Source organism: Gracilinanus agilis, chromosome 5, assembly GCF_016433145.1.
Source record: "Gracilinanus agilis isolate LMUSP501 chromosome 5, AgileGrace, whole genome shotgun sequence".
NCBI lineage: Eukaryota > Metazoa > Chordata > Mammalia > Didelphimorphia > Didelphidae > Gracilinanus > Gracilinanus agilis.
This window is the reverse complement of record NC_058134.1, coordinates 217,179,782-217,192,325: the sequence shown is the minus strand read 5'-3', so window position 1 is coordinate 217,192,325 and position 12,544 is coordinate 217,179,782. Positions and strand designations below refer to the sequence as shown.

General features: G+C 47.2%; 1 protein-coding gene across 1 annotated transcript; it reads left to right on the top strand.

Moving 5' to 3' along the window:
- Positions 1 to 6,101: 6,101 nt before the first annotated feature.
- On the top strand, positions 6,102 to 10,781 carry LGALS1 (galectin 1). The gene is made up of 4 exons (XM_044677826.1): positions 6,102 to 6,228; positions 7,758 to 7,837; positions 9,684 to 9,855; positions 10,557 to 10,781. The coding sequence occupies exons 1-4, from the start codon at positions 6,220 to 6,222 to the stop codon at positions 10,701 to 10,703; spliced, it is 408 nt and encodes a 135-aa protein (XP_044533761.1). The 5' UTR covers positions 6,102 to 6,219; the 3' UTR covers positions 10,704 to 10,781.
- The last annotated feature ends 1,763 nt before the right edge of the window (positions 10,782 to 12,544 follow it).

Genomic DNA, 12,544 nt, shown 5'->3' with positions numbered 1-12,544 from the left:
TTCAGCCAGATGTGAGGAGAAACGTCCTAAAAACTAGAGGTTTCCAAATGCAAGATGGGTTGTCTTGGGAAGTAAGTATTGAGCTCCCCGTTAGAGGACCAATCCAAACAGAGACTGATGGACTTTTCTGTAGAAGATGCTGTAGTGGGGATTGTTGCTCAAAGACCGATTGGGTGAGATGGGCTGAGTTCCCTACCTGTCTGAAGATCTTATAATTCTGGGACTTCAAGACCAAGACCTTTGGTGCTGCTTTTAGGGGTTTTTTTTTTGTCCAAAAAAAATCCCCCAAAAGGATGGGCTCAACAGCAGCTGAAGGCTCCCTGGGAAATAGAGAGTGAGTGGATGAACCCAGATTGGTCCAAGGCTAGCTAGAAAGGGTCTTTGACCTTGAAATGAAGAGGTGTTGGTGCACAAGGATAAAGCTGAAACTGTAACGAATGTGTTAAGGGGGAGAAGAGCATGGAGTTTAGGGCTGGCAGAGGCTGGGAGGGACTGGAATTTCATTTGGAAGAATGTGAGCTCAACCCACAAGGAGTAGCAGCCAAAATCCAGTATGTGTGTGGGTGGAAGAATTCTGGAGCACACATAACCTCAGTACCATGATAGTCCTAGAGAGAAACAAAAAGTCAAACTCTCAAAGGTCATTTGGCCCAGCCACCCTCCACCCCCATCCCAGGAAGAATCTTCATTACAAAACAGAAGACTGGGAAAGATGAGAAATGGAGTGACCAGAAGAGAAGCAGAATGGTAGAGATTACAGGTTTATAGTTATAAAATTCCAAAGGATTTAAGAAGCTAACCTCTTTGTTTTACAAATGAGGAAACTGAGGTGCAGGGAAATGAAGTGAATTCTCTAGGGTCACAGACACATCATCAGAATTAAGATTCTCTCCCAGGAGAGGCAGTGTGCAGAGTGGTTCAGTAGATTGAGAGCCAGGCTTAAGGGATGGGAGGTCCTGACCTCACATACTTCCTAGCTATATGACCCTGGACAAGTCACTTAACCCCATTGCCTAGCCCTTACTGCTATTCTACCTTGGAATCAATATACAGTATTGATTCTAAGATATAAGGTATGGATTTTAAAAAAAAGATTCTCACCCAGGTCTCCTGACTCCAAAAGTAGCATTCTTTTCAGTTGATCATATTGCCTTCCTGAGAACAAAGAAGGATGAGAAAAGACACCAGGAATGAGAGATGAGGAGCAAGGGGGTGGAAGAAATGAGCCAGAAGGCAAGATGAGAGAGTGTAGAAGCAAGCCTGAGAGACAAGGAGATGAAAAATAATGAATGAGGAATGAGATGGAGAAAGGGAGATGTGAAAGATGAGGGGAGAGATGAGAGGGAGTGAAAAGGATAAATAATGGAGAAGGAAAGATGAAGGGAATGATGAGAGGATGAAGAGATGAATAATGGAGGAGAGAGCATAGACAGGGAGAAGGGGAATCTGGGTATTATAAATTATCTAGCTCAGCCTGCTAGTCAATGAAGAAATGTCCTCCAGGTGAGAAAAGGGAGGGAAAAAGATAGAGTGGTTGTCTGGCCAAAGGTGAGGGAGAGGAAAGAGGGGAGAAAGGGCAAGGAAGAGGCAGAAACAAAGAGGGAATGGAGGGAGAGGAGAGAGGAAAGGCAAAGGGAAATAAGAGAGAATGGAAGAGATGAATAATGGAGAAGGAAAGATGAGAGAATGGAAGGGATGAATAATAGAAGAGAGTGAAGAAGTAGGGAAAAGAAGAACCCCAGAATCATAAATATCTAGTTTAAACTCTTCTACCCAATGGAGAAATGCCTTCCAGATGAGAAACAGGAATAGGGAGAGATGAAAAATGAGGGAAGAAATGAAAAAAGTGAGGGAGAGATGAGAGAGAAGGGAAATGATCAGTGGCTATGGGACAAGTTTGAGCAATACATTCTAAAACAAAAACAAGACAGGGATGCAAGGAGTTCAGAAAATTAGAGAAAGAGGAGAGATTGGAGTCAGGGAAAGGGAAAGCTTTGAAAAAGGCAGAGGTAGCTAGAACCCCAAGTAAAGGTGGGGCTGTGGACAGGGGACAACAGAGCCCAGGTCTGAATAAGCTGAGTCCTGAAGGGAGACAGGACATTAAAGGGGCTCTTGGGGCCATTCTAGGTAAGCTGGGCAGACCTTTGACAGATCACTGAATGCTTTCTTCAGAGAAAGCATATAGCCATTGTTGGAGGGAGAGGATGACTAGGACTAGGCAGAGTGCTGAAACTGAGGGGAACCATCAACCCGAGAAACATGAGTGACCTCCCAGACCACTTGGGGTTGCTGTGGCTCACCCCATGAAGAAGGAGAAAGTAGGAGAAACTTGGGTTAGAATCTTGGCACTGCACTGCCATTTGGGGGCCAGGGGTGTCACAAGGCCACCCTGAACCTCAGCTTCCTTCTCTGTAAAATGGGGATAATAAGGTCAGGAATTTCAGACTCAAGGCTCTGGACTCCCAAAGCCACCTTCCCTAGCTAGGGATGGACCTATCTGGCCAGAGCACTGGAGGGGACTAAGGACAAGGCTGAGTAGCTACCTAGCCTAGAATTTGATCAGTCAACAATTTAATAAGCACCTAGGCTGTAGTGTTAGGTGTTGGGGATACAAAGAAAAAGAGAACGCAGTCCCTGCTCTCAAGGAGCAGATATTTCATATGTTGTTTTTAAACTGATTGGGTTAAATCATTAGAAGCATATGCCTTCTAGGGTCAAGAGAAGAAATGTTCTCCACCATTCATAATGACCATTAGTAACAAACATGGTTCTTTTCCGTATGGGCTTGAAGCTTTGCAAAGCATTTTCTCTGTATTTATTCTTTTGAATTTGTTTGGGGGAGTATTTTGACCCTCAGAGACTTGTGCTCCCCTTCTCTGGGAGCAGGACAGAAATTCTCCCTGGAACAGAAGAAAGCCGAGGTCCTGAGTACCCAGAATAATGATAAGAACCAACTCTTATTTCTACAGGGGGTTAAAGTTTGCTTCCCTCCAAACAATACTAGGTGGTAGTGGGGGCGGGGTTTGCAAGAATTATTTTCTTCTTTTTATAAAGGAGAAAACTGAGATTCAGGGTAGGGATCTAACTTGACTATGAGTCACCCAGCTGGCATACAATGCCAAGATGGGATGGAGATGGCCCTGAATGACCAATTTTATAAACCTTTGGTTTCTAGGGTCTGAATCAGACCTAAACCCCATGATCCTATATATGGTAGAATTTCCTGGCCTCTTATTGGCTGGTAGATCCAAACGAAGGACTTCAGGGGCAGAAAGAGTTACTTGCCAGGGTAGACACTGCTATGAACTTGGTTCCTGGTAGGAGGGAGAGAAGCCTTCCTAGGTCTCAGTTTCCCCTTATTCAAAATATAAGTATTTAGTTTATGATGTTTTAATGGAAAGTTGGCTTTTTATAAGGAGTGTGTGTGTGTGTGTTCGTGTGTAAGGCTGCCAATTCATCCCTAGCCCCTCTGGGTGGAAATTATGCTAGGCTGTGCCCCAGCCGTGCCACATCTGGCCTCTCCCTCCCTTCCCTACAATTAAGGTTTCCTGAACTCCCGGGGGAAGGAAAAATGAAAGCTCCTACCCCCACCCCATCCTCCCCATAGCAGTGTGGTCTTTGGAGGGAAAGGGAGGCTACACCCGCAGCCAGAGGGGGCTGCAGCTGGAGACCAGCCCTGCTCCCTCCTTCTTTCATCTTCTTCCACCATCTTTTGAAGGGGGGGAGAGAAGGGGGCCCTAAAAGGGAGCTCAACTCTGCTAAGACTGTGGGAGAGATGAAGGGTCTGGAATCAGGATGTGAGTCACTTGGAGTTGGTGGGGGGCCTTGAAGGGGGGAAGCTGTCTCTACTCTGTCCTGTCCACCGTTTGGAGCTCCAAACTCTCTAAGGTTTATGGTGTGCTTCTCTTGCCCTTGGGAGGAGAAAGAGGAGGAACATTAGGCTTAGCTACATGAGATCTGCCTGCAAATGCAGAGGGTGGGCGAGGTCCCACAGGAGAGGATTTAACCTAATCCTGCTCAGCTCCAGAAGTAGAACTAGGAGGAATTCAGGGCAAGGTGCAGGGCGATCTTTGCATTCCGAGAAGAGTCTAGAAGTGGAATGAGTTTCCCATGGTTCGAGGTCTTCAAAGGGAAGCCTAGATGACTACTTTGGGGGGATGTTTCAGGGGAGTCTTTTATTTAAATAGGTCTGTATGGTCCCTTCCAATTGGAGATTTGATGAACCTGTTAAGGGACAGGAATATGGACCTAATTTGTGATGATGTTGTATGTATAGGGAACTCTCAAGTGAGAAACTACCTCCCCATGTGCAAGTCAGCACCTTCTCTGCAATATATAATCTTAGAGCTGAGGTTCTTAGCCTGCTTGGTATCACTGACCCCCTCCCTGTACAATCTGGTGAAGCCCTTCTAAGAAAAATGTTTCATTTTTTAAATAATTGGAGGAAATGCTACATTTCAGGTAGATCTCAGTGAAAACAAAGATGCAATGTCCTTTTTCCCATCCAAGTTTATAAATTCCCTGTAATCTACCCATGGATCCCTTGGGAATCATTGAACCCCAAGTTAAAGACTCTTATCTTAGAGTTTCCACAATCACCCAGAGGTCAGACGATTTGAGAGGTAGAATTTGAACCCAGGTCTTCTTGATGTAGAGAGAGAGTAGATCTTAATTCAGTATAATATAGTACTTTTAATTCTATTATGATCCCAATTTATAGATGAGGAAACTGAAGATCAGAGAATTTAAGTGACTTGCTTTTGTAGATTTTGGATCTTAGATCCCTCTCATTAGAGGAACAAGAAGCAAAGGTGAAAATGTAGGAAAGATGAGGAAAATAAGGTCCCTTCTCTTCCCTCAGGAGGCTCCCGCTGCCTTTCCCCCCCTCAATGATCCCCCTTTGACATAATGTAATCACAGGGGCCTCTAACCCCTGATGGTGTGTCTCTATTTTCCTTAGGTTCCACTGTCAGGGGAAGAGTCTGTGAGTGTCTAGGGGGAGGGGCTGGGGCCCCTAGCCTGGGTCCTCTAGCTACAGCCATGGGCCCCATCGAGGTCCCTGCTCCACCCTTCCTTGAATTGGCATGGTGGGGCTTTCTGAGGAACCTCAGCCTGCCTCGTGATGCAGACTGAGAAGAGAGGACTCTGATAGCCTGCCAGAAAACCACAGGCTCAGCCTTGGGCACCTTGCCAATCTTTCTCTGGTTCTAATTAAAGGCAGAGGTTGCTGACTGAAGTCATTTGTTGTGGGGGAGGGAGGGAAATCCCCAGATAGGGTGGGGCTCAGGGGACCCACAGGGGGTTTCAGTAAGGCTGGAGAGATCCCCAGGCCCCTGGGAAGATGCCCATGGATACTGGAGAGACTTTCTGCTCCCTCGTCCCAAATGGAGACCAAGCTGATCCCATTCCTTCCTCCCACCCACTGTGTTCTTCAGTAAACCACCACAAACTCAGTAACCTCGACCTTGGCTAAAGTTACTTTCATCCTCAAATCTCAGTTTCCCAACTTGTAAAACATGAATGCCTAACCATGGGATATGGTGCAAAGAGCCATGAGCTTGTGGTCACAGAACCTGATACAAGTCTTGCCTGACCTCCTCATTACCTATCTGACCATAGAGCCTCAGTTTCCCCATTTGTTAAGAAACGAGATAATTTCTTAGATCCCTCCCAGCATCGTCTGATTAGGATTTCCCTCTCCAGAGGGTCTTTTTGGAGGCCAAGGCCTGACTCTCACCCAGACCACAGTCCGGCCTTCCCTCCAGCTGGCCCCCAGCCCTTTCCCGCCAATATGAGATTCTAGTTCATTCTTAAACTATTTTTCCATTGGCTCCACCAATCTCTCTGCCACAAGCCCTCCTACCCCGTTCCCCAAAGGATAGTTTTTTGGGTTTGAAAGTGGGGAAAAGGCTAGAAAAGGGATGGAGCTTAATGCGGAGAGGGTGTGGCCAAAGGGGGCATCTCCATCTTGATTGGCTGCCCCTCTAAGAAAGACCGCAAAATCCCGCCCCCGAGGTACTCCCCCTCCCCTTTTGGGACTCGGGATTGGCGAAAAGTACCAGAAGGAGCGCCTGAGGGCGTGACTCAGCCTAAGCCCAGAGCTGGACAGTCTATTTAAAGGGGGGACAACGCCCTAAGTTACCATCGTGGAGTTGGACGCTGTCCTTTGGGGTCCCGTCGCAGCCGGGAGAATCGCAGGAGCATTTCTCATCCTTGGTCATGGCCAGCGTGAGTATGCCCGGGGCTGCTGGTCCAGGGCTCCGGCCGAGGGGCCGGGATGAAGAATTCTCTAGTCTAGGGGTAGCTTCCGAAGAAGCGCGACCCTTGAGAAAGGTGTGTCGGGGAGGGGATGGCGAAGCCGTGTGGCCTCGGGCTCCTTACTCTGCTCCTTCTCGGCGCCCCCAGCCCTTCCAAGGACGGCCACTCCCATCCCCTCCCCCTCGCAGCTGTCGGCTCTCCCTGTCTGCTGGTCCCAAGGGCTTTGACAACCTGCCAAATTCAGAGAGATCCTGGGGAGGGGGAGCCCGGGCCAAGTGGGCCTTGCCATGGGTTGGAGTTAGGGTGTCCCCTAGCTGTGAGGGGCCCTTTCTGCATCTGGGGGAGTGGGAAGTTGTGGCAGAATAGCCTTCCGTTAGATGAGAGGGAAGGGGAAGAGATGAATCTTCTGCCAGAGGATTAGGCTTTCTGGAATGAACGACTGTCTTCCCGAGTTCACTCCAACCCAGCCTGATGCTACACAGAGTCCAGGCTGAGCAGGCTCCCCTGGGAAAAGAGGAAGCTGGAGGGGGCAGGGGGCAACTGATTCTTTAGGTCCTTCTGAAACCTGGCCCCCAACACTTGAAAAAGAAGACAGCATTAACCTCCCAAATACCCTTTTGGCCTCTTCTCTAGGAAACCAGCTCCTAAGATTTCCCCACCCCCACTCCCCCCAGCCATTACTTCTTTATTGATTTAGTACTGGAGGAAGGTCCAAACATCTGGGCTAGTCTGGCTCCCTTCCCCTTCCCCAAAGGGCAGGAGGAGGAGAGGTTAAGTTTACATCCTTGGAATTTCTGCCAAAGGTCCCCTCGATTCCTCATTCCTTCTGAGAGCCCCTCCTTTGCCAACTCCCCTTCTCCTTAGCATGGTTGGCTCCTGTCCTAGATTGGGACTAAGGCTTGGCTCTGGAGAATGGGGGGAATTTCTTCCAGAAAACTTTCCTGAGGAGGATTTCTTTCCCTGCTTAATTAGGTGACAGCAGGTCTGGGAGGATGAAGAAGAGGGCAGGAAAATGGCTGAAGGAATGAATGGGGTGGAACCACAGACCTCCCTTCCACTCCATCTTTGCCCAAGTGCCAGAATACATATGATACCAGCCTAAGAGGAGACTAGGATAACCAATGGGACAGAACCATGGGTTTGGGACCCAGGAAAAAATTGGGTTCCAATTCTGATATTGTTGCTCACCTCTGTGACCTGGGACTGGTCACTTCTGGCTTCTTTGAGCCTCAGTTTCCTGATCTGTCAAGTGAGGAGTGGACTAGATCAATTAGCTAGGCTAGTTTCTCATTTAACAGACAAGGAAACTGAGTCCCAAAGACATGAAAGGGCTTCCTCAAGATCAGAGAACTGGGACTGACTCCCACTTCAGCAATAACTAGCCTGGGGGAACTCTGCTTTTCTTGAACCTTTCAGAAGGGTGACGTCTCCCCAAAAGGAAGCTCTGGATCCCCTTAGCTCCCAGCCACTCCTAAACTTGCTCTGCTTTGTCTCTTCAGGAAATACTTGCCTCTAACTTGAACCTCAAGCCTGGTGTCTGTGTGAGAATAGTGGGAGATGTTCTGCCTGATGCCAAGAGGTAAATGGGAGATGGAGGGATGGGACTGAGGATGCAGTTCTTGAGATCTGTCAGCCTCCTCTGCAGGAGAGGGTGTGGCTGGGCCAGTCCAGTTGTAGACTAGGGGCTGCGAATGAGATCTAGTGGCACGGCCCAAGGACGGGCGTCCTCTGACGTCACCCAGCCCACTCATAGAGACAGAGCACTCTAGAAGGCAGCATCTTCTATATTATTGAGTCACACTTTGTGCCACATCCTTGTAGGGTCCTGGGCTCTCTCTCCCTTCAGCCCTTCCCTTCACCCCTTGAGAAAACAAGTCTTATCACATTGTGAACTAGAAAGCTGATCTCAAGGGTATTTTGAGTTGTGTTGCCTACCAAACCCTGAGAATTCCTTCTTTTTGTTGTGGTCAGCAGCAGCCGGCTGCACGGGCTTTGGGGAAGTAGATTCTAACATGGAGGAAGGGGCAATGTTACCCAGACCAGCCCATTCATCCCATGGACTGGGAGGGACCTTGCTATAAGATTATGGCCACTTTGGGGGCTTTCCTGGCAAAGAAACTAGAGGAGTTTACAGTTTCCTTCTCCAGCTCATTTTCCAGATGAGGACACTTAGACAGAATTAAGTGACTTGTCCAGGGTCACCCAGCTAGCAAGTTTTCTGTGGTCAGATTTGAATTTAGGAAGATGAGTCTTTCTGACTCCAGCCAAGTACTCCATTCATTGAGCTGCCTAGCTCCCCTTTATAATAATAATAATAACAATAATAATAATAATAATGTTTTAATTTAGCAGGACTTTTTAAGGTTTACAAAGTCTTTTTCCACCTAGCCCTGTGAGAGAGAATATACTCCAGAATATCTGTGCTTGGAGGGACCACAAAAGTCATCTAATACCTTTTTTCTTTGGGGTAAAATGAGGACAAAGAGTGTCAAGGAGAAGAGAGAATGAGTCAGTAGAATAGCTGATTTCTCCTTGAAACCACTCATTCTCCCTGGCTCCTTGTACACTGTCCCAGCAAATAACCTCAGCAGTCATCAGTGCTGGTGCCATCAGATGGGTGCCAAGAGAGCAATTTGCAGAAATTACTGTAAGAGTTCAGAGGAGGGAAAGGTCAGTGGGAGCTGGGCAATCAGGGGAGACTCCCTGGAAGTAGAGGAACTCAAAGCTCAAAAGAGAGAGAGAGAGCTTCTATCCAGAGAAGTCTTCTTTTCCAACCGCACTCCAACCCATGTGCAATGCAATTCAACAAACATTGCATCCCTACTGGATGGCCTCCTGCATGTGAGGAGGGACGTCTGAGGCTGGCAACCAGGGATGTGCTGGTAAATATTTAACAACCAGCTCTGGAGGGAACTCTCTACATGATACTTTTTGTTTCAGTTAACGTCGTTTCCATTTCCCCATCACTCTCTTAAGTCTAAACAATCAATAAATTAAGTCCTGCTTTGTAGCCCTTGCTGATTTCTGAGGTGGAAAATCTCACCCAAAATTTAACCATGGGTGAGACCTGAATCCGGGACACACCTGTTTACGCTTGACCCACGATTAGAGGGATCAGACTTGTTTTGCCTTCGTCCCACATAGCAGAACCAGGACTGAGCATAAGGGGACCCTGCCTAGCTGGAGCTGTCCAGTAACTGGAATGGACAGTTGGGATAGGTAGTGAGCTCTCTGTCTTTGGATGTAGTAAACTGTGCATGATGGTGGCTTGCTGGGCAGAGTGGGTGAGGGAGGGGAACTGAAGAAGAGAAAGCCTGGTGTATCAGGCGCGCCTCCCTTTGGGGGTTTAGGAGAGATCCTCCAGGTGGGAGGTTTCCAAGGCTCTGGGTCCATGTCCGTGATGGAGATGTGTTCTCACTCCCCAGCTTTAGACTGAACTTGGGCAAAGACCACGAAAACCTCGCCTTGCATTTCAACCCACGTTTTGACTGCTTTGATGATACCAACGTCATCGTCTGCAACTCCAGGCAGGAAGGCTCATGGGGCGCAGAACAAAGGGAGACCAGTTTCCCTTTTTTGCCAGGGAGCCAGGTGGAGGTAAGACCCCCCCCCCCCCGAATCAGTGCATGAAATAGTAGAGCCGAGGAAGACCCAAGAGGTGATCTCATCTGTCCCTTGAATTTGATGGAGTCCTGGAATTAAACTCTGATGGGGTGGGGGGCAGCAAGGTGGCTTAGTGGATTGATACCCGGGTTCAAAGACAGAAAGTCCTGAGTTCAAATCTGGCCTCAGACCCTTCCTAGCTGTGTGACCCTGGGCAAGTCACTTCACCCCCAGTGCGTAGCCCTTGCCACTCTTCTGCCTTGGAACCAATACACAGTATTGACTCTTAAGATGGAAGCTGAGGGTTTCAAAAAAACTCAGATGAGGATAAGATCCAAGGGGTCACTGGGTTCCATAGATCTACAGCAAGAAGCCCAACATCCCTTGAGCAGGGGAGATCAGGGAGAAAGGGAAGGAATGGTGAAGGGCCTTGGCTGAAATAAGATCAGAGACAACTCTGGGATATGCCCTCCCAGACAACAGGATCCTAGAGTCAGAGCTGGGAGGAACCTAAGGGGTTGTCTAGTCTGACCCCTCATTTTTCAGAGGAGAAAATTGAGGCTCAAAATGAAAAGTGATTTGCCCAGAGTCACCCCATATCTTAGAATAAGTGTCAAGGTGGAATTGGAACCCAGGGGTTCCCGTCTCCAAGCTCAAATCTCTCTGTTCAGTAACTTCTATCCTCTGTTGATCAGGTTTGCTTCGCCTTTGAAGGGAGTCATTTTACAGTGAGGCTGCCTGATGGCTCCGAGTTCAAATTCCCGAATCGCCTTAATTTAGACACTATCAACTTCCTGGAAGCCAATGGTGACTTCAAGCTAAGATCAGTGAATTTTGACTGAGCCCTCCAATCAAGCCAACTTCAGACCATTCTTGATCTTTGGGCTTCTTATTACTAATAAAAGTAATGATGATGATAACAGCTGCCATTTTCTGTGTTATTCTGATCGAGGGGATAGAGGGCTGGGTTTGGAGTTGGGAAGTATGGCTGTGTGATCCTGGACAAGTCCCTTCACGTCTAAGGTCCTTTGGTGACTCTCTAAGACAGGGGTTCTGCACCTGGGGCCCATAGATGGATTTCAGCTGGGAAAAAGGCATCTTTATTGTCCCTAACTTCTGGCTTTCCTAATACTTTGGGTGTTCTTTAAACATCACAAAATATTCTAAGTGTTAACACTTTACTTGCTTTCTCAAATTGGGGGAAAGGGGTTGAGAGAGGATTTGGAACTCAACATTTTTTAAAAATCAAAAATGGTATTTTTAATTTTCTTTTCTTTTTCTTTTTTTAAAAATTTCTTTTGAATATTTTCCCATAGTTACATGTTTCATGTTCTTTCCCTCTCCCCCAAGTCCCCCTAACCCTCAGTAGCTGATGCACAATTTGAACTCAACATTTTTTAAAATTAAAACCCTTACCTTCCATCTTGGAGTCAATACTGCGTATTGGCTCCAAGGTAGAAGAGTGGTAAGGGTAGGTAGTGGGGGTTAAGTGACTTGTCCAGGGTCACACAGCTGGGAAGTGTCTGAGGCCAGATTTGAACCCAGGACCTCTAGGCCTGGTTCTCAATCCACTGAGCTACCCAGCTGCCCCCTGAACTCAACATTTTTTAAAAGAATGTGAACAATAAATAAAACATGCACAAAATGAAAGCAAGCCATGAGATACTCTTCTGGGGAGGAGTCCCTGGGCTTCGTCAGACTGTCAGGAACCCATGGCAGAACACAAAAAGGGGTGGCCAGGACTTAGAAGTCATAGATACGGTGTGATTAGTGATGGTGAAGGGATGTCCCATAGTAGGAATTCCAGCAGAACCTATAGATATTATTGAATGGAGGGCACCAGAACTCGGACTGTGATCAAACCTACCTTCTAAAGATATTGGTGAAGGATTGTCTTTATTGTCAGTTCTCTATTTATTCTTTAATAATGAGCCTGATGAGGCTCAGAGATCTGGAGCCCAGACGGGAGGAGAGTGGAGAGCCGTTCCCTGGCTCTGGAGTCAGAAGTGTTGGGTTTGATTTTGACCTCTGATACTCACTGCCTGTCTGACCTTGGATAAATCCCTGAACCTCAGTTTTCTCCTCTAAAATGGGGAAGTTTTACTCCCTGACCTCGTAGGTCCCTTCTCTCCTCCTACCGTCTCTCTTCTCCTCCTCCCAAGTCAAATCCGTTCCTTCGGGGTCTCATCATTCCTATGTCCCCCAGCTCTTGACAAAGTGCCCTTTACTCAAATTGATTCTTTGATGGCACTGGATGTTAGATTTAATGCTGAAAGGCTCTTTAGAGGTCAGAGAGTCTAAACCCTTCTTTTTGTCCACCGAGGAAGGTGAGCCTCAGAGGAGTGAAGTGACTCACTCAGGTAGTAATAATAGGTGGATTTGGTGGGATTTGAACCCAGATCTTCCTGACTCCGTATACCTATAAGTCAAAAAAGCTGGTTTGGAATCTTAGCTTCCACACATAGGAGATGTGGGACCACAAACCATTCATTCAACATTTCTAAGATGCAATTCCCTCATTTTTCAAATTGGGGAAATGTTATTTCCTGTTATTATTTGGTTGTTTCAGCCATATCTGACTCTTCTAGACCATGATTTAGGATTTTCTTGGCAAAAATACAGGAAATATTTTTGCCATTTATTTCTCTAGTTCATTTTACAGATGAGGGACACAGGCAAATAG

What these genes read in the sequence shown, in the direction of transcription:
- LGALS1 (XM_044677826.1), top strand. An exon ending in GTTCTGCCTGATGCCAAGAG is followed by an intron (nt 7,838 to 9,683) that starts GTAAATGGGAGA and finishes CTCACTCCCCAG; the next exon opens with CTTTAGACTGAACTTGGGCA. An exon ending in TGCCAGGGAGCCAGGTGGAG is followed by an intron (nt 9,856 to 10,556) that starts GTAAGACCCCCC and finishes TCTGTTGATCAG; the next exon opens with GTTTGCTTCGCCTTTGAAGG.